The 23703-nt window shown below is 37.5% G+C and overlaps 1 protein-coding gene across 1 annotated transcript; it reads left to right on the top strand.

Moving 5' to 3' along the window:
• The first annotated feature begins 6406 nt into the window (after positions 1-6406).
• Positions 6407-17943, top strand: calm3a (calmodulin 3a (phosphorylase kinase, delta)). The gene is made up of 6 exons (XM_084717728.1): positions 6407-6623; positions 12971-13001; positions 14332-14475; positions 14844-14950; positions 15631-15766; positions 16229-17943. Exons 1-6 carry the CDS (start codon positions 6621-6623, stop codon positions 16255-16257), a joined length of 450 nt encoding a protein of 149 aa, XP_084573854.1. The 5' UTR covers positions 6407-6620; the 3' UTR covers positions 16258-17943.
• The last annotated feature ends 5760 nt before the right edge of the window (positions 17944-23703 follow it).

Here is a 23703-nt window from a genome sequence, read left to right as displayed (position 1 = left end):
TATACATTTTAATGTGTTTTGGTGAAAATGCGAATTGCACACACAATTAAAATGTTTTCCTGTTGCTACACGCCCTGAATACTTTGTTGTCCATTTTTTGATGTGGTGTGTCATAACTGCTCAGCCGTGTTTATAGAATGACGGCTGTGTGTATGATCTGACATTATTTTTTGATTTTCAGGACAGATAAAATGGTTTTGTGGGGATTTTTTTTATTTATTTTGAAGAGTCAGAGGTTATGTGTAGTTTGAAGATTCACAGTTTTGTTCACAGTTTTGAGAAAAATGTGAGGTTTCAAGAAATGTGTCTTAGCAAGTGTTGAAAATTGTGGACCATAAAGTACTTTTCAGTATTTTGTCATATCTTCAAGAATTTCATTATCACAAAAAAAAAAAAAAAAAAGAGGAAATATCTGTCTAAACAATTGAGGAAAAACTGTATTATTCCTTGACATCCACTGGATAATTTTTGAAACAATGCTAGAACAATGTCTCCCTCTGCCGGGTGTGCTTTGTAAAGCACATTAAAAACCAGGTCACCCAAGTGCAGTACAGTACAATGAGATTTTAAACTGTACAAATAAAGAACTCAAACTATCTTGTACCAAGCATACATAGGCCTTTGCTCATCCATTCATCAAGCTGTCAACAAGTCAATGTTTGTCTGTTTTATTAAAAAATTGCTGCTGAGATGATCTGATTTTCAAATGATCTTGATATTACACTGTTCTGGCATTGCCAGTGTAGATCATAATAATTGCTGTAGAACTGTACAGAAACATATAATAACAAAGTGGCTATGGAGCAGTGCTACCAGATTATAAGTGATTATAAGGTGGAAAGGGTGAGTTTTCAGTGGATGTGTTTGGGCCTTAATTGATGTTGCTTCTTTACGATCGTGCAGTATGAATTCCACAGTTTGGGTTGTGCATATGGCAGCTTCACCATACAGTGTTATGGATGTTAACTTTTTTTTGCAAATAGCACCAATAGATAGTATGTGCGAAAAAGATTAAAGGTTTTGTAGCACAACCCACAAAACTGTAGCATGAGTAGAAAATGTCTGTTACCATGAGTGTTTTGGGAGTAATGGATTCCATGTAACAGAGTCACATAATTAGGATACAAAAAAGGTAACAGCAGTCCATTACAGTTACAGAAAAAAAGATGTTATTATATCACAGATATATTTAGTAAAAATTGTAATTATTAGCAGGATTATTATTTTAAATTTATGGTAGTTTACTTGAAGTTTGAGTGAGAAGTGTAAATGGCATGCATAAAGAAGTATAAAGGTAATGTACCCATTTTTGGCTCTTAACACTCACACAATACATCCAGGAAAATAACAGCAGTGTTTTAAATTGTCACATGACTCTCTGGGGATCATGTTGAATGTTTTTTTTTTTTTTTTCAGCCTTCCTCACATGGTTCAGCTCCATCACATCTCTCCACAAAAATGGTCTGAAAGTGTCTTTTTCTGTCACATTATGATCTGGAAAAAAATTATTCACATTAATAGATGAGTAAAGTCTAATGTTTAATTGTTCGATGTATTTCTTAATGTACTATTTGATAATTAGGTAATGGAAAACTGTTGAACACATGTAAATGTAAATGTTGCCTAGAAGTAACAATGTACCATTATAGATTCCCACCATGACATTTTCATTATTGTCTATTTAAGTGTGTATACAGTTCAACCAATATAAATTACATTGTAAAATGCATCGATAGCTATTTAATTGTTTTTTAACTCATAAGCAGTGGGTCAAAGATGGCACTGACACAACAAATGGTGGTAACATCCTGTATGTCAGAAAAGAGATGCACCAGGATACTGAAAGGAAGCATTAAAAAATGTAACACACCTCACCTCACTCATCTTTTTTTGAAAATGGTTACGATCTTTTGTTTTGATTGATTGTTAATGTAAAGTTTGCTGAAATATGCTAAAACTCTTTAATGCATTTATTTATATGGGCTGTTCAACAGTGCTACAATGTTGAGTATATATTTTTTTGTTTTTTAATTTCAAATGGCATACAAATGTAAAAACAAATTTAGTCAACTTTTAAACAACTCTTTTTTAATTCCTTACCATTATGGCACAGTATTGCTTTATAACTTATCACACCCTAAAGTGTATCTTTAAGAAATATTTTCTTTATAAAAAAAAAAGTCATTCTGTATTGACATGTTGTTTTAAGTAATACCTGAAGAGGGTGCTCCAGTCTGCAGAGTAAAAGGAACTGGTTATTTTGCAGGACTACTTTTCAGCTGTGTTCATTCCTGCATATGCTCTTGTGACCACTGCCATGCTGTATTTTCCACCAGCAGGTTTCTGGTGTGACCAGAGGATGTGTGCCAATTATAGAGTCATCGCATTACTCAGCCTCCCTGAGAAAGTTTACTCTAAGGTGCAGAAAAGTTGAACTTCAGATTGAAGAGGAACAATGCAGATTCCATCCTGGCCGTGGAACAACGGACCAGCTTCTCATTCTTGCAAGGATCCTGTAGGAGGCCTGGGAGTATGTCCAGTATGGGGTGATGGGGTCAGAGACATCCAGTCTCTGTATGCCCAAAGTGAGAGCTGTGTCCAGGTTTTCTGCAGTAAGTTAGACTCTTTCCCAACAATGAGGCCTCAGTCAGGGCTGCACCTTATCACAGATCCTGTTTGTGATATTGATGGACAGGATTTTGAGGCGTAGTCGGTTTGGTGGTCTGAGGATTGCACCACTGCTTTTTGCAGATGATGTGGTCCTGATGGCATCATCGGTCTGTGACCATCAGCTCTCAGTGGATCAGGTCACCTCTGAGGCCATGGTTCTCAGCAGCAAACCAGTGGTTGTCTACTCCACATTGGGAATAAGTCCTTACCCCAAGTGAGAGTGTTCAAGTATGCCGGGGTCTTGTTTTCAAGTTAGGGGACAATAGAGTGCGAGATTGGCCAGAAAGTCGGAGCAGTGCGAGTGGTATTGTTCGTGCTCATGGACTCAGAGTAGAGCTGTTGCTCCTTTGTGCATATAGGACCTGGATGCCTCCCGAAGGAGGTGTTCCAGGAACATCCAGCTGGGAGGAGGCCACAGTGCAGACTGCGAATTAGGTGGAAGGATTATATCACCACCCTGGCCTGAGAACAACTCGGGATCCCCCAGTCAGAGCTGGTTACTGTGGCCCAGGAAGTGCTGCATCCGCAACCTGACTTCAGATAAGTGATTGAAGATGGATGTATGGACAGTTCCTCAACCCTCATCCCTTCATCTGTCATTAATCCACCCATCAAACATCATCTCCTCCATCTATTACAAACTAGTCTAAATACATGTCCTCACTGGTGTGTTCTTTGTTAGTGCAGCTTAAAGTTAGTTAGTGCAGCTGTCACAAGCTGCTAACGGTGGGAGGAGCAGCTAAAGATTGAATTGTTGATAAAACTAATTGTACAATCTCCATCTTTCAAGATATGAAAATAAAACAGTTTATTACTTTTTATTGCCACCTTTAAATATTCCTACTCAATGGCTTGCTCGAGTGCGACAATAATATTTTCATTTGGGAGCTTTTCCAAGCAAATACTGATATATGTTATTGTTTGCAATTAAATAAGCATTTTTTACTATTTGCCACCTCGTAAAGTCTGCATGCCACCCTCTTGCCACCCCATGAATCTCTCCCTAGATCTGCCCCAGGGTGCTACATTTTGGTAACAACTGTGACAATTAAGTGATTTAAATTTCCCTTGTGATTCACACCTCCGACTGGCATCTTTTCCATGTCAATGGTGGCTCAAAGGTACTGTGTATTAAGAGCCATGCCTGTGCCAAAATGACAGATAAAACATTCTCAGGAACAAATAATAAAATAATTGAAGCTGGTGGTCATAACATAGACCTGTATGATTGTTACATTATCCAGGAGATGTTCGGATAATGTTGAAAGAAAAAAATTGAAATACAAAAAGGAGGAAGAGAAACACTTTAGAACTAGTGGACCCTGTCACCTTACAACTCTATTATTATTTTTTTTTAATTAACAATACAGATTCAGTGTAGAAACACAATAATAACAAAAAAGCCAGGGGTTTATCACACAAGTCCAAAAACATACATATACTGTGTTAAGTGTCTTGATAGCCTTTTTGTTAGTTGAATTAGACGGCAGGTTTATTGCTCAGCATCCCTCAGAAAAACAACAAAATAAGTCTTTTAACTGCTAAATTTACATTTATGACTGACATGTTTTGCTAATGTAATTAGCAGATTTATGATAAAAAAAACAAAAACAAAGACCACATATATACAATTTAAATTGATATAAGAACAATGCCAAACCAGGTTTCTGGATAGTCATCATTGTGATTGGCAGAATAATATTCATGAATAATTTTAAAGGACACCTCAAGCAGAACTTTTATTCATGGATGAGGTAAAGTACTAAAGATTTATTCACATAATTTTTTGGCATGATCATAGACTTCCTTCCTCACTCTCTGACATACCCAAAGTATCCCGTATTTTCCCGAAGCAGCAACTATAACTATCTAACTTAACTTAACTAACTAACCATTACCATGCATAAAATATAGATGTGGATGTGCCCATTGTTGGAATCTAGAGCCTGACTGATACAGGATTTTGGAGGGCCAAGTGGATATTGATATTAGGGATTAAAACAATTTAGATATTGACATATCAGTCTAAATTCTTTATTTATTTGTATAAAATCTAAAAAAGCATCATGGCACTGAAACAGCAAACTTTCATTGGTATTTTTGATCATTATAAATTAACTATACATTTTAAAAAACACAAAAACAATTTCAATTTAAAGTTCCTATGCAACACCTAGCTGAGTGCTTATTGGTTTGTGTTTCCTGTAAAACAGGCAGTTAGCCATGTTGTTTAAGTGGTCCATGAATGTAGGAACGAGAATGGACCGACTCACAGTGAACGCGACTACACCGGGACCATCAACAAACACCTCTGTGAGCCTCTGTGATCAACAGAGGCCACTTTGATGACAGTCTAGATTGCTGCAGTTTCTTGCTGAGTTTGGCTCCCTGCAGAAAGGGGCTGAGCTTCTGTAAGTTAACTAACCCCTAACAGCTGTTTGCCCTGTTAGCCTGGGATGCTGGGAGCAAAACCCTGCAAGAAAAGGTATGACCTCAATGTTGTATTCACTGTCGGTCTCGGAGGTTGTGTTCAACTTGGTGACTGATCGTGCTCACTGGGAGACTGCTGAGTCAGGTTTTGTTGCCCACTAACAACAGCTAACAGTTTCTTTAGCAAAAAGTAATCTTAATCCATATGTGCATGATGAAAGCTCTGTAATTAAATGACTCAGAGTTGACGCTGAAAACAGGAGAAAATATTTTCCCCATAAAATATGATCCAGTTTCACCCAAATCCTTGAATAAAGTTAGAACGTTGTGCTTTTGTACAGTGAGGCCCGGCCCCCAGACATACTCCACTCTGCTTGCGCTGGTCAACAGATGTTATTGTCTTCAATGCTCTGCTGCAGCATAACCGAGAAAGCACTTATTGTATAAGTATGTACTCATCCTGCATTGCATGTAAATGCAGGTCATTGTTGGGCCAGCATCAGACTGTAATCTCTGACTAAATCTCCATCTGCTTAGATCAACAGTTGTCTGTTGACCGTTTTTGTTAATTGCAGACAACAACTATACCTGGTAATTCAATATTAGCAGTGTATGGTCACTGTGTTGGCTCACTGATCGCCTTGGAAGGGAGAAGACTGAAGGAGCATGATGGCTGCCTGTTTAACTTTAATTTATTAAGATATCACAAAGGCTCAGGGTCAGACAAGATCACAGAGTACTTCTAAAACATGTCTATAAATTAACTAGAATCTACATTGTTGACATGAATTCATGCAAACTTGTCACAACTGTTGTCTATGGGATCCATGTCTTTTTATTTAGTTATAATCATATCAGAATACATTTTCAAAGTGACCCCTGCTGGCCCCAACCCTGTACAAAACTCAATAAAATATATAACACAGGTCTAGCATTAAACACTTTAACACACATTTAGTTATCTATTTATTTATTTATTTATTTATTTATTTATTAGCTTTAACCTTGAGGGAGCATCCAGGCGCAACTCTGTTAGACATTGTTAATCTTCCATACAGTGATGTCCCTTCTAGTGATGGGATGGTGGAGGTGGTATCTTTGCGCGCTTTCTCTAGCAACAAAAACTGCGATTTTGCTCTTTGTTATGGGTGAAATTGGTCAGTCAGTGAAAAAAAAAAAAAAATGAACGTGTATAACAATTAAAACACTTCGACCTGTGCAGTGTTCACTATTTTGGCAATGCGCTGAGTGGGAGGACGGAAGGTGTACCGGCCGGCGGAAGGATACAAGCACTCAAAGCGAGGAGGCACAGCACTGCTCGCTAAGCGGACGTGTCTGAGCAACTCCGTCTGCTGCATCGTCGGGATACAGCCTTGCAGATAACACGAAACATTTATTTCCGTAAACTTTAACATTATTTAAGTTCTTAATTGGAGTAACTGTCTCCTAAGTAAGGTGAATACAAAACCTTACATTGGTCGTTTTGCCATCTTCACGGAGCTTGAAAAGTCTGCGGGACAATGGTGAGTACAGGCTTGCTAACGTTAACGTGAGGAGCTTTACTAGCTAGCGTTAGCATTAGCCACCTATCATTAACATCGACTGTTCTGCTTTGTGAAGATAATAACCACGCTGCACCGTTATATCATATTCTCTGCTAGTGTTTTAATAACAAAATTTAAACTCCATACGAGGGTATAGTAGCTTTCTAACGTTTTTGCTAGCTAGAAAACTGCAGAAAATCCTGCGCCGTACGGATATTTAACGTTGCTTACAATGACATCGCTTAATCTATCACAATTCATCACCAGGTGGTGTTCTGTGTACAGTTACTCAGTTGTTGACAAGATAAAACCATTTTCTTCATTAGTGTGTGTCAACTGCGCAGCTTAACGTTACACGTCGTGGTGTGAGAGGAAACAGGCTGTCTATTTCCTGCTGTAATGTTATGTCTGTAATTTAGCTGTTCTGCCCAAGTGTTTGTAAATATCGTGGTTTAACCTCTCTGACAGTAGGATTTGCAGCGTCTTTATCGTTTGATTAGAGTCGAGAGTGGGCGTGGTGGTGGTGGTGGTGGTAAAGGGGTGCTGTGTAAAAATAGATGGATAGATAGGATCTTGAAACCGGCCTCGTTAATCTTGTAAGACAGTTATCAAAACTCCAGATAACGGTCTACCATTTTGGCATCCCATATGATAGTTTGCTGCAACATGGGCTGCACCTCTTGCAAGCACATCAGCAGGGTGTTGTGAATGTAGTGTGACATGCGCAACAAGCGGAAAAAGGTTGTAATCGCCACCAATTGCGATTACATAAGAATACAGCTCACAGGTAGTAGCATGCTGCTCGCTGTTAGCAACAATTGTGTGTCTTCTGGCATGGAAATTATGGCGGTAGTGTTGCAACATTTTGTACCACCATGACAGCAGCATCTTCTCCGTTACGTATTGCGCCATAACGTTGAACCGCATTCTGCTCCTGCTGAATGATCCTCTTTGCCACCCCTCCTTCCGTGCCTCCCTTCCCCCCGCATTGAACCAAACCATGCTTGGTGCAGTAGGCTGTCAGGACCCGCAGTGCACCCTCCAAAATGGGAACTAAGTATAGCAAAAAAAAAAGCCCTATTATGGCACTGCAAATGAATCCCTGCCTTTGTGTCTCGTCCTTTATCTTTCACCACTATTGTTCTCCGTATTGTGAGAGAATAGACACATGGTGTGTGATAGATATTGTCGTCTGCCAAGTAAAGAAACTTGGATCATGCTACAATATCGGTCACATGCTGTCCAAACACAATTTGTGTTAATCACCTGCAGCCCCTGTAGTGTTTTTTTGTACTGGACACGAGAATACGTGATATGATCTGGTGTTTACTGATGAGTTGAAAGGCAGCAATAGAACTGTTTTTGCTGAGCGCTTTTCACAGCAGATATACAAATCCTCTAATACTCAACTATACTGTGCTGTGCTCTGATCCAGACACTGCTTGCTTCAGCACCACCGAATTGGTTGGCAGCGGACAGAATGGATACTCTGCAGTCTGTCTTGCTCCCTTCTTTTTTATCCCCCACCACCTCCCCCAGCCAACACAGTGGTGACTCATTGAAATTGACTCGAAGAACACATGGCGTTACCACCACCTCGAGCTACAGAAATGTTAGCTGTAATCTTTTTTTGGTTTTGAAAAGGCAGGAGATTGTTAGAAACTCTCCTTCATGTGTGGTACAAGAGCACATGGACACAGTAGAACCAAGATTTTTATTTTTAATTTGTTATTGAGAGCATGATATGATACAACTAATGGCAAACTAATAATAACAAAATATGCATGAAAGAAACAACAATAATAACAGTGGGGCTGCAAGTAAGTATTATTTTTATTGTGATTAATCTGTTGATTATTTTCTCAGTTGATTAGTTGTTTAGCCCGTAAAATGTCAGAAAATGTTGAAAAATGTATATCACTTTCCTAAAGCCAATGGTGTCATCTTCAGTTATTTTGTCTAAAACCCAAATATATTCAATTCACTGTCATAAAGGAGCAAAGAAACCAGAAAATAGATTGTTTACCCAAAAATGGAAATTCAGTCATTATCTACTCACCCTCATATCAATTGAAGGTCAGGTTTAGTTTTTTAGTTCACAGAACACTGCTGGAGTTTCACAGGAAAACAGTGTTGTAGAAACCCTAACCCCAGTTTTCAAATGTAAAAAACAACCAGAAAATAAAAAATGCATAAAATACCTCCATACTGCTCATGTGGTGCAATCCAAGTCACCTAAAGCCCTAAAATGCCAAGTTGACTTGAAAGACAATACTGTGTTTTGGCCTAAATCATTACTGTAGATCATTAGCTTGCAGCCACGTTCATGTGCGCATGCACACTGTCTGAACTTGGAGTATATGGTCTGTGCACAAATAAATGGCCTTTAGGAGACTTGGATTGCACCAAACAAGTAGTAGTGAGGCATTTTATTTAGTTTTTTTCCTCCAGTTGTTTTTAACATTTGAAACTTGTCCCCAGTCACTTAAATTGTTTGGAGATTCTGCAGTGTTTTTTTTCCCTGTCATTTTTGGATGAACTATCCCTTTATGAAGCTGGGCTCAGAGGATGTTGACTTTTTTTCTTTAAAAAATGACTCAAAATGGTTAGTCAGTTATCAAAATAGTTGGTGATTAATTTAATAGTTGATGCGCCATCAATTCGTTGTTACAGCTCAACAACAATAATAACCTATTTATTTCGTGCATTAGCTCTGCAGCCATATGAGTTTAATAGATTGAAGTGCTTAATTCCAACTTTTGTTTGTACTGAAATGAAATGAGTCTGTAGGATGTATGACAATGTGGCATTATCAGCTTATCTTAATCACTTGGCTTGCATCTGTGCTATATGAGTATAGGCGTTAAGTTTTATTATATGCAGCAGTTAAGTTCTTGTCATACCTGATCATGATCAGTTGTTTCTGAGTGATCTGACAAGTTTTTCCTGACAATATGAAGGACTACACACAGCCACAAAGCAGCAAGCACTGTCAAGCAACAGTTGACGCAGGGGCTGGTGTGAGGTAATAAACCGAGCCCCACATCAGTTCAGTAAAAAAGCTACAAAGAGGTGGTTAGTTGCGGTGATATTCAGTGTGCTACATTGGCGACCCTGTTCGTGTCTCACTAATTATAGCAGGCGTGTGTATTTCGGGCTGTGGAGTATTTATACCCGTCCCTCATCACACTTTCTCAGCCTGAAGTGGGCATGTTGACTGACTTAGACAGGCCTGGTAAGACCTCATGAGAATGACAGAATGACGTGTCAGATGAAGTTGAAACATGAATTGGTTTTGTGAATGCAAAGTTTTTCATGTTTTGCTACAAGTAAAAGTGGTAAAAAAAAAAACCTATTTAGGAGCAGCAGGTATGAACTATATTGCCACACAGATCTTAGCATTGTGGGTTTGTGTAAAACAGTTATGTGGGTTTTTCCACATCACCCAAAACCACAATAGCCTTCTATCTATGTAATTTCAGGTCTTATGTCCTTAATAGCAAACATCTAAAAAGTATTAGGAATTATTTAAAATCCGAAGTCGAAATATTAAGTTTTTGTACACTTGCTATTGAGTGTGTTTATGTCTAACATTTATAATGAAGTTAATTCGGTGAAACCGATAATAAAAAATTCATGTCAAAACATCAATTTTACCCTACGGAAGTCAATATCAGTTTAAGTGTATGCTGTATGTAGAATATTTCCGTTGCTTTATTTTGCCATCAGACACCATTTTCCGATGGAGCTGCCAACTATGTTAACTTGAAACCACCAAGACTCCTTTGAAAAAAATCAGTAATTTTATCTTGCAGAATACCTGAGTTGTTGATCTACTGCTGTCTTGATCCACAGCAAGTTAAGTTAGTTTGGATCCAAACTGTGTTATAATACCAACATCACACGATAATGTAAACTAACAAGTGGGTGGAGGCTGCGCAGGAATAGATGCTAATACTTTTAAGCACTAGCCGCCAGGAGTGCTAAGCCACTAAATTTGGTGGCCAAAATGAATCGTTTGTGGCCCAAATGTAAACTTATATAAACTGTGACACTTGTGTTGTCCACTTTTCCCACGAATTGTGAAGTGTTTTTTCCTGAAGTCTGTTTCCAATGAAAAATGAGCTACACTTCTTGGCTAGTTGAGGAAACTGGAGTGACACACCCCAGTACATTACGTTCCTAAAGGTGTCATTTTCTAGTAATTTAAACTCCTGCCTCCATTCATTCCTCAGCAGTTTGAGTAGACTTACGAAACCCATTCTGTAGCTGACATATTTGTAGCTAGCTGGTGAAGATTACTGTTCGCTGTTTTCATAGTTTGAGAAACTGCAGCGCTGTATTGGTCAAAGTTTGCAGTATGGTAATAAGACTGGCTAAAGATGACTAAATACATGGAATATTTTGTGGCCATAGGACCATGATTAATGTTGACACCTGCAGACCAGTAACTCCTGTTCTGCAGTGTAAAATAATTGATTCGTGGTGGCTTTGGAGAGAGCACAAATGGCGACTTCAGTTGCCTGTCTGAAAAGGCTGTGTGATGGCAAAGTAAAGTGCTGAAAATATTTTAAATATAGCGTACACTTAAACTGATACTGATTTCTGTGAGGTAAAATTGCTCAGGGAGATGTTAATTAACGCATGATTTGCCACGCCCACACAGTACTGGGAATTATCTAAACAGAAAAATTAGCAGTTTTTTGACTAGGTTTTCTTATAGTTATGAACATATATTTTAACTCAGATTTTTGTGGATGTTTAATGAGAAACTAAACTTTCATGTCATATGTGCATTTTTACTATTTAAAGTCTAATTACCAGAGGCTTTAATTTAATATAACGCTCAGCAATTCATTTATCATTTATCAAGCGCCCACCTCATAATGGACAGAGAAATTAAACTATTTGATCTGTTTTTCATTGCTTTTCATCTGTAAGGAAAGTCTTTAGCAAGGTCATAGGCAGTGCCTGGGTCCAGCTCCAGATAATATCACAGTCTGTTTTGAATTAGTTTGTTTAAAGTGCGTTTGCATTGGCATCGATCCGTGTAGGTTGTTTACACAGTGGAATTTGCTGCAGGTGCTTCTCATTAAGCCCACCCAAAGCTTTCATCTCTGTAATCACCATACTGAAGTCATATCCACCAAGTGAATCTTTGCGTATCAGACACTCACATACTGCTAGGATGAAAGGGCGCTGTTCGGCTAAAAGTTTGTAGTATCCTTCTTCACAAAGAGCAGCTGTCATGCTGAAGTGAGGCTGGAACAGTGGAATGAAATTACATCATCCATAGAAACATCACAGTTAGATTGCTTATTTAGGGTTTTGCTTCTAATCGTGACATTGAAAACAGAATTATGAAGAGATTGGTGCTACTTGCACATGCTATGCTATAACTCCACTGCTATGTGTTGAGTTGATGCCATAAAAATAGTTCAGAAAAGACTGTTTAAGACATACTACAGTCTATAGATAACAATAACATTCAATTAAAAGTGAAAATGTGATTTTTTTGCAATAAGTCAGTTGTTGCCCGACCCCGGGCTGTTAATAGCCAGGTTATTTGAACCTGTGTAGCTTGTGCCTTGGTTATAATTAATTCAAATGAAAGACCAGGTATTGGACTGCATTTCATATCATCTCTTTTTTGGAAGCTTTATGGTTTTCAAGGAGATCATACCAGAACTGGATAAGGAGAGCTGAATTGGCTGGAAACTGTCAAAATTTTTTTGACTAAATATGGTAATGTTATTTCCATTTTTCCATGTTGGTATATGTGCTTTGATCATTTTCATCCAGCAGTGTTGCAGAGAGTTGCTTCGGGCACAGGCTGATTCCAGCACTTGGTTATTAACGATTACTGCTTCTTAACAAATGTAATGGAAGCACTGTTGGATTTCATTACATTTATTAAGTGTTGTTTTATTGTTTACACTATGGTATTTATTGATTTGTTGGTGGTCTAATGTTTCCTGTCCGGGTGGACTTGCACCACCTTCACTCTGTTTACCACAGAGTGAAGGTGAAAATAATGAAAATAAGTCTAGGACTTCTTGTGCCATCTTTGATATCCGTAGATGTGTATTATTTCATCTATATCCCGTCATCATCACGTCAAATGATCTCACCTAGAGTTTCAACTGATCAGCTCAATTTAGCATTTGACTGCTTTTTGAAACATGAAAATTACAACATTAAACAGAACTAAGTCTGTCCTAAATTCATTCTACAATAAAAGAAATAGCAGACATTAACAGGGCTGCAAAAATGTTTTTATTATGGACTATGAATGTTTGATCAATGTCTTACTCTTTTGTTAACAGGCTGATCAGCTGACTGAGGAGCAGATTGCTGGTGAGTGCATACCTTAACCATGTTTGGTTTCAATTAGTTTTTGCAGCTTCTTACCACTATACCTTTGAAACTTAGTGTCTAAGGGTACTTTCCCACCTAACCTGTTTGATCTGGTCAAAATGGGCCCTGGTGCATTAGCCTGGTTAAAGCAATTAGTAATGACCAAACAACCGGGTCAAAACTTCTTGAAAAGCCTGGTCTCAGTCTGCTGTCAAGCTGGCGTGGTGCAGTTCAATTATGGTCTTAAAGCAAACACACCAATTTTATGATGGCACATATGTGATTTTGTCATAATTAAATCCATGTGCTGATCATGAAATCTGTTCAGGAAGCGATCTAATAATTGATCTATATAAGCCATGAATATATTTATGTAAATCTTTTTGTTACTGTAGTAACACATAAACACATCAGCACGAGTATTTTCCCTGATAAATACGTCAAAGCCTGTTAAAAGTGCTGTGCTGGCATTTTACTCCATGTACTTTGTCAGTTCATTAAGTCCATTAAAAAGTGTGTGACAGTGATCCCGCAGTAATAAGCCCTGAATCATTACTGTACAAGACAGCTCCTTTTCGTCCTGTCTCTACCTGTCATTATTCATAATATGCAGTTGATTTGCAGTCTAATGATATTAATAATGCTTATGATGCTTATAATCTGTTATTTCTTCACGAGCACTTTTTGACACCAAAAATAAATATAAAAAAAATATTTATTTGGACCAATTCTGGGTAGAACCCCCACAGCTTTCAATTGCATCTGTATGTTACCAGTCTATCTTTCTCCCAGTGCTTGTGGGTAACCTGTGTGTGTGATTGATATCTAGAGGGGTTTGTTTTCAAAGTGAGATGGTTATTGAGCAGCTATGAGTCAGGCTAAAGACAATTAAAATTGCCTATCTAGTCTCCCAGACATGTTTTGGAGCTGGAAGCCACAGATCTGCTATTTATGATCTTATCCTACTAACTTGTTAATTACATTCACATGGTTTCTCTAGGTGTTATAAATCAGCCCATGAAGATCTAGTTAAAATAAAAAAAATCAGTGGGTTTTGAGTCAAGAGTCTTAGGATGAAAACCTCAAATATGCACATCAATTTTAGAGATTTTGCAACAGAAGCTCCTGTACTTTTACTCAAGCTGTGTTATGCCAGCGTCCTACATGTTTTGTTCCTTCATGTCATTGAATTAGTCATGCACAGACCCTATTAAAGCTGAGGATTTTTTCTTTCTTTTTTCCCAAACTACTTGAAAGACTGAAAGTTAAGTGTCTGTATCGGCATGAAGGCTCGTGGCATACTAACAGTGTTATTTCTGCAAATGCACAGAGTTCAAGGAGGCATTCTCGCTGTTTGACAAGGACGGTGATGGTACAATCACTACCAAGGAGCTCGGAACCGTGATGCGCTCTCTAGGACAGAACCCCACCGAGGCTGAACTGCAGGACATGATCAATGAGGTGGATGCTGATGGTGAGGAGGAAAAGCACAAATGCTCGCAAGAAATTAGACTCTAAAAAACCAAAATTGACTACAATTTTAACAGTCATCTTCTTGTCAAATTTCCCTGTTGCTGGAAAATTACTGGACAGTTTCACTGGTATATGCAGCCTAAAGATAATTCGGGTATTAGAACAAGCACTTCATAACCATTCAAAGTTCAGCAATGCAGATGCATCGACTAGGGTAGTTAATAAAAATGTGGTGTATTTCCTTCTATATTTTGTGCTATTAGTGTTAAGTCTTCTTAGATTTATATGCTCTTTTTTTTTCAGTGAAATTATTTGGTGACCAAAGTAAGACAATTACTCTAACCTCTTGAAACTTGTATGACCGTGTAGGTAATGGTACAATTGACTTTCCTGAGTTCCTGACCATGATGGCCAGGAAGATGAAAGATACAGACAGTGAGGAGGAGATCAGAGAAGCCTTCAGAGTCTTTGACAAGGTACGTTGGGACTGAGTAGACTGAGAATATTCACTGGGTACCTGTTCGAAAAAAACAAAGCGTGTTCAAATATTTTCATGTATTAAAGCCCTCTGTTGTTATGTTCAAAACAATATTGACATTGTGATATTACACAAAACTGTTTAATTTAGGGATGGCTCGATATCACTTATTCATGTCTCATACCACAGCCTTGAGTATCTGCCAATCTGATAACGACTGATTCTCTCTCTTAAATAACTAAGCTGGTGATAATGCACTTTATGTAACTTACCCATGTGAAAACATTCCCAAACTATGAAACAAATAATCTTTTCCCGTGACAGAAGAAAAAGAAAGCCCACAACATGACTCAGTTATGCAATACAGCTGCCTCTTTTTATTTAAACCTTTTCATGTAGAGAACTTTGAGCAGAATTTGTGAGTGGTCAGCACAATTCAAACATTCAAAATAGCATTTGAATAAATTTGAACTGAATCCATAGTTTTATATTCTTGTGACCAGCACTTTGGTCCATTAAAATTTTCATATGCAGTTCAGCCAAAACATAGATGTAACTGATTTAGCTGCCGCAGGACATCATAGTGAAAACACTAAGACTAACTTAAGTGGTATTCAGCTTTTAGTTACTATGTAAAATGGTGAAAATGGTGAATCGTTTTTTTTTTGCTGTCTGCAGGATGGTAACGGCTACATCAGTGCTGCGGAGCTACGGCATGTCATGACCAACTTAGGGGAGAAGCTCACTGATGAGGAGGTGGACGAAATGATCCGTGAGGCTGACATTGATGGTGATGGTCAGGTCAACTACGAGGGTGAGAACTTTTTTTTTTTGCTTTCTACTTTTTTCTTCATTTGAAAATGTGTCGTACTAAAGTTTGCAGATGATGCTCTAATTACAACCCTGCAACTGCTCACATGTTTTTCCTCTTTGCCAGTACTGTATTTTCTGTATTCATTCTGAACATTCAGATTCTGGCAGAAGTATTTATATATTTATATATAATGCTGGTTCTAAAACTGTGACCTAAAACTGTGACCGGAAGGGAGGGAATCGGCACCATAATGTACTTCACTTATTTTTGCTAACAGCTGAGTAGGTGTTTCCATTTGAAAATCTGAAAATGATGGAGTAGCATTAAAGTTCTCAGTGACAGTATAATCTTTGGAAGACTTTCACATCATTTTAACAATTTCTTATGCAAAAGGTTTAAACAGCTGCCAAAATGTCACTATTTACATTTGTCATTTTGGATTGTTTTCTCTTCTTTTTGCAGAGTTTGTCCAGATGATGACTGCCAAGTGAGGAGAACACTGAAATTTCTCTCAACGTTGCTTGTCCTCCTAAGATCACTGTCTTTAAGAACCAAAAAAAGGAACAATTATCGAATGATAGACAAACTTCCCCCCCAAAATCACTTATCTGTAGAATTTTGCAATTTGTGCTCAGAATATCCCACTACTTCTAAGGTATCTGTTCAGCAAACACCAACAGAATAATCCCTAGAGAAGTTAATGGACCAAGCTTTAAGAGGGCCGAAGCCCCGTACTTCAGACCAAGATTCTGCTGAGTCACCCAGCTCCTGATTAATTTAGAGGAAAGAGCAACACTGAAAAAGGCAGAGGGATAGGAACCCACTGCCACAGCTCGTATAGAGAAGTTGGCCATTTAATTCTTTCCAATATTCAACCAAGAAAATTGACTCTCTTGCACCAGTGGTGATTGTCTAAATACTGAATTGAGTACTCCTCTTGCATGCACCCTTTCTGTGGCGCTCTCTTGTCACAACAAGGAGGCTCTGATCCCGTCAGAGGTAGTGGTCAGACTGTGTACACACTGGAGGTATATACATTACTATATAGCTATATATCTGTAAAATTTGTGTCACTATTGATTATTGCAAGAGCAAATAGTTGCAATGTAGGGTGTTCATTGGTGCTCGGTTGGACCTGAGCATTCTTAAACCGTGAAGAGTTCAGATGAGAGCGAGAGACTGAAAAGTGCTGATGGTTTTTTTTCCCCCTCGGGGATGTTACATTGTCTTGTTTTGAGTCGTGGGCTTCACGTTGCCTGCAGCACTGATTGGAGACAGTAGTGTGTTGTATTGCTTCAGGATGATTATTGTGAAAACACACACTTGAGGACTGCAGTTGATATCCTGATGATACAATATTGATGTAATGCTTTATAAATGTGTTCTCAAATATTAATGTATTGATGACAAACTTTGGTCACCAAATATATCTATATATATTAGTGTGTCGTAAAGTTTGCATTGCCTATCGTTGTAGTAAATGACCTGTGACATGTTTTTCTCTTCGGTTTTTGAAATGTGCCATAATACTCTAAAAACGCCTCAACCTTCTTGCAAGACTCGTAGTTCATTAGAATATAATAAATCTACTTACTATAATAACATATAAATATACATGCAGTTGAACATATTTGCACTTTGGTATGAATCATGTGGATATTTAAAAAGGTTTTGTTCTAAAAGGAAAAAAAAGAAACCAAATGTCACTGTTGCTGCTGCTATAACAACTCATATGTTACACTCATTTCTCGTCCTTGTTGTCGTCTGATCTTCGATTTGTAGTCCGGTGATTCAAACTTTCAATCTGCTTGCTGTTTTACTGAACAGAAATACATATACTGTATATTCACAAACACTACTTGTGGTGGGGGTGATGTGTTTCATTTGGGCTATAAGAAGAGGATGAGATGGGATTGTAGCAAAGAGTTCAGCTTTTAGATGCAAGATTGGTTTCAGAATTAGGGTTTTGGCTAAATTTAAGAAGCGGGTTCTGATTTTCTTGAAGCAGGAAACTTAAATACTGCTCTGTCTGAGGCATTTTAATTGGTTAGCTTTGATTCATATGTCAGGAGGTAAAGGGTAAATGGACTGTTAAATGCTGAAGGTATCTCAAACATGTAAAGATGTGATATATTTTCCATAAATCAATAAATTGACTGAGCTTTACTTCACCTGCATTTCATTGTCACGTTTAATCTGAATCTCTATTTTGGGTCCTGTTGGGGTTATTTGTTTGTTGTTGTTTTGTTTTTGTTTTTTAATTTAAAGGGGCAGTTCACCCTCAAATCAAATTACATATTTTTTCTCTTACCTGTAGTGCTCTTTGTCAGTCTAGATACTGTGGGTGTGAGTTTCTGAGTTTTGGCTGTAAAGATTTCTGCGTTCTCTCCAATATAACAAAATGTGTGGGCACAAATGCCAAAAATGTACATTTGAAACACTCAACAGCAATGCCTCTGTCCAGAAATCATGACCCAGTTACTGAAGATAACCCACACACCTTGTTGTGAGCAGCTTCATGTAGGAACTACTTTCTTTCTAGTGGAAAGTAGTTCCAGTAGATTTTACTGTATAAAGAAAGTAGTTCCTACATGAAGCTGCTCACAACAAGGTGTGTGGATTATCTTCAGTAACTGGCCATTGAGTCCTGTTATATGAAGGCAGACATCTTTATGGCTGATATCTCTAATACTTGAAAACTCAAACCAAAACAATTCAGATGGAAAAATAAAATGCCAAGTAAGAAGACTTTTTTTTATTATTATTTAGGGGTTACCTGTCCCTTTAATTAATAGAGGCAAAGAATATGCTCATGACAACATAAAGACATGATATAACTAAAGTAGAAGAAAATGAAAATTACATATGAGAGGTTGAATGTTGAAGAGTTTCGGACACATCCTTTATTAAATATTTATCAAATGTTCTACTTCGTAGTCGTCTTAAGAATCTGAGGTTCAGATTATTTCTTGATTGAGATTTGAATGTAAATATTTTCCCTAACAGAATAATACTATATTTTATCAAGAGAGTCTCTAACCAGAACTAACCAATATAAAAATTAAAAAGTTGAGAAAACACAAAATCTCAAGGCAAATTACTTCATTACATTTTTAAAATTTCTCAAACTACTAGGGTTTTATTGGAATTATTTACTTTTCTTCTGTAGATTGTTTCAGACCTTGTTAAGTAAACTCATTGCTGTGAAAGTGAATAAGTGCTAATAATTTAATGTTTTAAATTGCACCCAGATAACAACAAGTCAGGTTCACAGCTCACTGTGAACACGTTTGGAAATATATATTTTGGGGGAATTTCTAAAACTCAAAGATTTAAGTTTATCTAAAGAAAAAAAAAAGTAATTCAACAAAATGTTATAGTTGGCAAAACTTTTTAATTTTTATTTGAGTTTGATTCAAAACTCAAAAATCTAGTGAAGCCAGCTGCCTTGAACTTTTTTTTTTTTTTTTTTTTTACACTGAACATGTTTAAAGATATAAATTTGAAGGGAATATCCTGTTGTTTCTGTTGTCTTAAAGGCAATGAATTAAAAAAAAAAAAAATCTGTCTATTATTCACACATTCATTCTCCATATTGCACTATATATTCTTTCGCTGCCAGTGTCCCTGTGCCAGAAAGGAGCACTAATCCCAGACAGTCTCAGACTGGGTCAGGGCAGGTCACCCCAGCCCTGCACCGGAGAAACTATCCTAGGCACAGGCTATATTTAGTGGCTCATGAGATTGCTACAGGAGCCTGTGGTAATCCAGGTCAGCTGGGGTCGTGACCTCTCACCCACACACTAAATGCAAACGAGGAGCGCTCGCCTTCCCGCTGACAGGCGAAATGGAGAGCCAATGGGGCGAGGCTTTATCTGGAGCAGGCTGACATGATTGGATGCGTGTGACTACATGCTAATCGTGTGAGATAAGTAGATAACTGAATTAGGAAACAGGAGCACACTCAGCAGGACAATAAGAACTGCAGCATCACAGGCGCTGGCAGGTGTGATTATCCCCCTGTGGTTGTATAATGGCAGGCTAGAGGCTCACGGGTACAATTGTACAATTTTTACATAAAGCACTGAGAATTATAGATTTTTGTACATGATACACTGGTTTTATTAGCTGCACTTTGAATATACACTCAACAGGCACTTCAGTAGGTACAACTGTACAATATACTGCAATCCAATACAAAAGCTCTGCCATGACTTCTTTTATGAAGCTTATAATTTTTCAGTTTTTGTTGACACATCACAAAGAAATTCTACTTTATTATTGAGATCACTGGGTGGTGGTGTTCTGCTAGAGATAATTATATTGAAAGGTATATATACTATTCTGTTCTTCTCAGACTATTAAGTGTCTTTCAGTAGTAGTGGAATTTGAAGTAATGTTCAGTGTTGCCAGATTGTGCGGTTTTCTGCCAAGTTGGGCTGTTCTGGTTTGCATTGTGTCGGTTAAAATGGGTTTGGGGCAGAAGGACAGAATTTGGGTTGGTTTTAAAATAAATGAAAATTTACAGTATTTATAAAATATATTCATAAATTCTGTTGCTTAGCTCTGCAGACATTTCCAGTCATCCAGTACAACTTTGATATGTGTGGAGAGGGGACGGGATCTGCGCCTATCAAATCTAATTATAACAGAAAACTACAACACCATGAGTTGTTTTGGGTTTTTGACAGCAGGGGATTGCATGTACTTGTCTTTTATTCTCTTCATGTGTGAGTGTGTAGGGGTATATTTTAATCTGGCATACTCTCGAGGCTTGTTACAGTTGACCAAGTTAGATCAAATGTATTATTTTGGTTATTTGAGCTGTCCCTTTATTTTTTCATTATTTTTAGGTCAGAGGGCAGAAAAGGCAAATATCTCATAGTTCCATTGTACAGTGTAATCTCTTATCTGTGTTCTCACATTTGTGAACACTTAAATTCTTGTTTTAATATCATGTTACATTGAAAAATTAAGAAACACAATTATTGAGCTGGAAAACATCAAACCAATCTGGCAACACTGGTAATACAATGTTTTGAATGAGTCTCATTCAGCTTTACACTTTAGTGAAAGCAGTTTACTGTAGTGCTTTATAACAGTTTGAAATAACACCATTCCCTTAACCTGCAATTCTTCCTGCAAAAGCACATCTCGTAGAATTGTGCATCTGACGTCATTATGTCTTTTTCCAGATTTGCCCCGGCAGCTGAGCCGCCATTTTCTCTGTGACTCCAAAACAAAGTAAATCTAATGCAAGACAAAATGATATTTTGTGATCAAATAGAACATATCATGCCAGCTATAAAATTATTCACCTGAATTGGTAAAATTTAGTTGTTCATGTTTGTGTAACTCACTGAACCAAACTAGCTATCGTTAAAGGTAGTCAGTAGGATTTATCGAAGCTGTTCCTAAACACATCAGGGCATCAAATACCAACATTTTGGGTTGGTAAAACATCCCGAGCAAAACCAAAACAGTGAGAAAAAATAAGGAAATACAGGCGGAGGGCAGGATCTCTGCAGATACACCACCATGCACCTGTAGTGGGTCGCAAGTGATGAATGAAAGGATTTTTATAATATGAATCTATACACAATTTAACTTTGGAAAATGTTGCAGATTGCCCCTTTGAAAACAAGTTATGCTAATGTTAGCAACTATATTAATTATATTTAACAAACTAAAAGAACACAACGGGGTTACCTTAAAAAAATACTTTTCCTGAAACTGTACCATTAAGTTGTTAAAGAGTTGTATTTACTTTTGGGTAAAGCAAATAATTGAGTTGGAAAATAGTAACTTTTAAGTTGATTTGGCCTAAACTTAAGTTGCATTGATACAAAATGCTGATTTGAAAGGCATCAGATTATTAAGTACATCAAACTACAATCTCAATAATAAACATGTATGGAAATTAATACCTCTCTTAACATTATTATCGTCATAAAGGCAATATTTATGGCAGAAGTGCTGCATTGAATCACATTAAATTGTGCTAATGACGTGGCTGAGGAGTGAAAATCATACATGCAGGGAGTGTCCAGTTTTAGCTCATATCAGGGTGTTAAAGTGGATTTATATTTAGACATCAGATTTATTCTAGAGTTTTAGATCTACAGCTGTATCTTCAGTGGTGGAAAGCGTACATTTACTCAAGTACTGTACCCAAGTACACTTTTGAGGTATTTGTACTTTATTTGAGTGTTTTAATTTTGTCCTACTTTATAGTTCTACGTTTTTCTTTTTTACTCTTCTAGATTTATTTGACAGCTATAGTTATCCACCTTTCAAGTTACTATTGTACAAAAAACAAATGGCAACTTTATACAATGTGATGCAGTATTATAGATTTGACTATCCAAGAGTATATAAAGCTGTTTAAGTTGAAATGAACCGGTGTACCACTGAAGTGTTAATGCATCAATAACAATAATCAAGCAGGACTCTAATGACAACTCATACTTTCATAATTTGAGCACATTTTGTTTCTAATACCACGTTTTTACTTGATTCAAATGTTGAATGGATGATTTGACTTGTATTTAATTGTTTTTGTAGTATTGCTATTTTTATTGAACCCATTAATTGCTAACGACTATATTTAGTATGTACTGTAAGAGAAAAGTTCCACAGAATTTTTTCTGTTAGAATTGGGAACAAAATTTGGCGTGGAGCTGTCAAGACACTGTGGCCACACATAATAAAATCCAAATTTTTGATTTCACGTATTTATCGTGCCTTATTTGGTAGACAAAGTTGATTATCTTTGACACACACACAAAAATTAACAAAAAAAAAGTTCAAAGGAACAGTTCACGCCCAAATCCCCTCTGTGGCTGATGTCTCCAAAACTCTGCAACTCACACCAAATTTATCTAGATGGATAAATAACACTACAGGCCAGAGAGAAATATGTACAAACTGTCCCTTTAACACCAGATTTATACTGGATCAAAGTATACATCATTAAAATAGTTTTGAATCCAGTGGTACTGAGCATTTGATATAACGCTGCGGTTTTTGAGATACAGCCAATATTCTGTCATTCTATACTTATTTGTTAGTCATTTGTTAGTACTCATTTTTAATTGCATTGCATTTTTAATTGGATATGACCCTCTGAAATGTAGTGAAGTAAAAGTAGCAGTATAAAATTTGAATACAATACTTTCCGTCTCTGTGGTCACAAGATATATTTTAACCAAGCTCTGTTCTGTCCAATCAAATACCTTTGTCTTATCCTCATCATGAATGAGGGTCAAGTTGTTGCCATCATAAAACCACCACAAACATGGTGCAGAAGCAAAGGATCTGATCATAAATTCAACACAAGGTGGTGCTGTTTCAATATCTAATTCAATGCCCATGTCTAAGTTGGGACAGGTGCAGCACATGCAGTGCAGCCGAGACAGGAGGAAGGAGATAAGCCAATCCAGCTGAAAAACAGCTGAATGATCGAATGATTTCAAAACCAGATAGGTTTTCACTCAAAGGTAATTAAATGCAGCTTGTTTTGACCCAGCCATTTCCCATTAAAATGAAATAAGACGTGTGTTTGTGCGTATGTATATGAGTGTGAGTGTGCATGAATTGTGCTGTTACTCATGTGTTTGCTCTCTGGTGCACCACACCCACCACTCATGAGTGTGTACACTTTGCAGTGTAATCTAATCACTCCTTTGTGAAACACTCGGTATTCTCATCACGCCCGGGGAATAAGGGGCTGTGGAGTATTATGTAAACTGTACTGAACAATGCAGGCAAACTATTTTAGGAACATGTTTGCACAGTTCATTTGATGAATACGCTCCCCCTCCAAGAACATATACAGCAGAATTCACTGTCTTACATCTGCCGTTCTGACATTATTCACCATCACATGCTTCTTGCCGCCTGATCACACTTTGCATTTGACTAAACCAACATGGTGA

Source organism: Lutjanus erythropterus, chromosome 4 (genome assembly GCF_056507025.1).
Source record: "Lutjanus erythropterus isolate fLutEry1 chromosome 4, fLutEry1.hap2, whole genome shotgun sequence".
In the NCBI taxonomy this organism is placed as follows: Eukaryota; Metazoa; Chordata; class Actinopteri; order Lutjaniformes; family Lutjanidae; genus Lutjanus; species Lutjanus erythropterus.
The sequence above is the reverse complement of the archived record's forward strand: the minus strand, read 5'-3'. Positions and strand labels throughout refer to the sequence as shown.

What these genes read in the sequence shown, in the direction of transcription:
- calm3a (XM_084717728.1), top strand. An exon ending in CAATGAGGTGGATGCTGATG is followed by an intron (nt 14,476 to 14,843) that starts GTGAGGAGGAAA and finishes ATGACCGTGTAG; the next exon opens with GTAATGGTACAATTGACTTT. An exon ending in CCTTCAGAGTCTTTGACAAG is followed by an intron (nt 14,951 to 15,630) that starts GTACGTTGGGAC and finishes TGCTGTCTGCAG; the next exon opens with GATGGTAACGGCTACATCAG.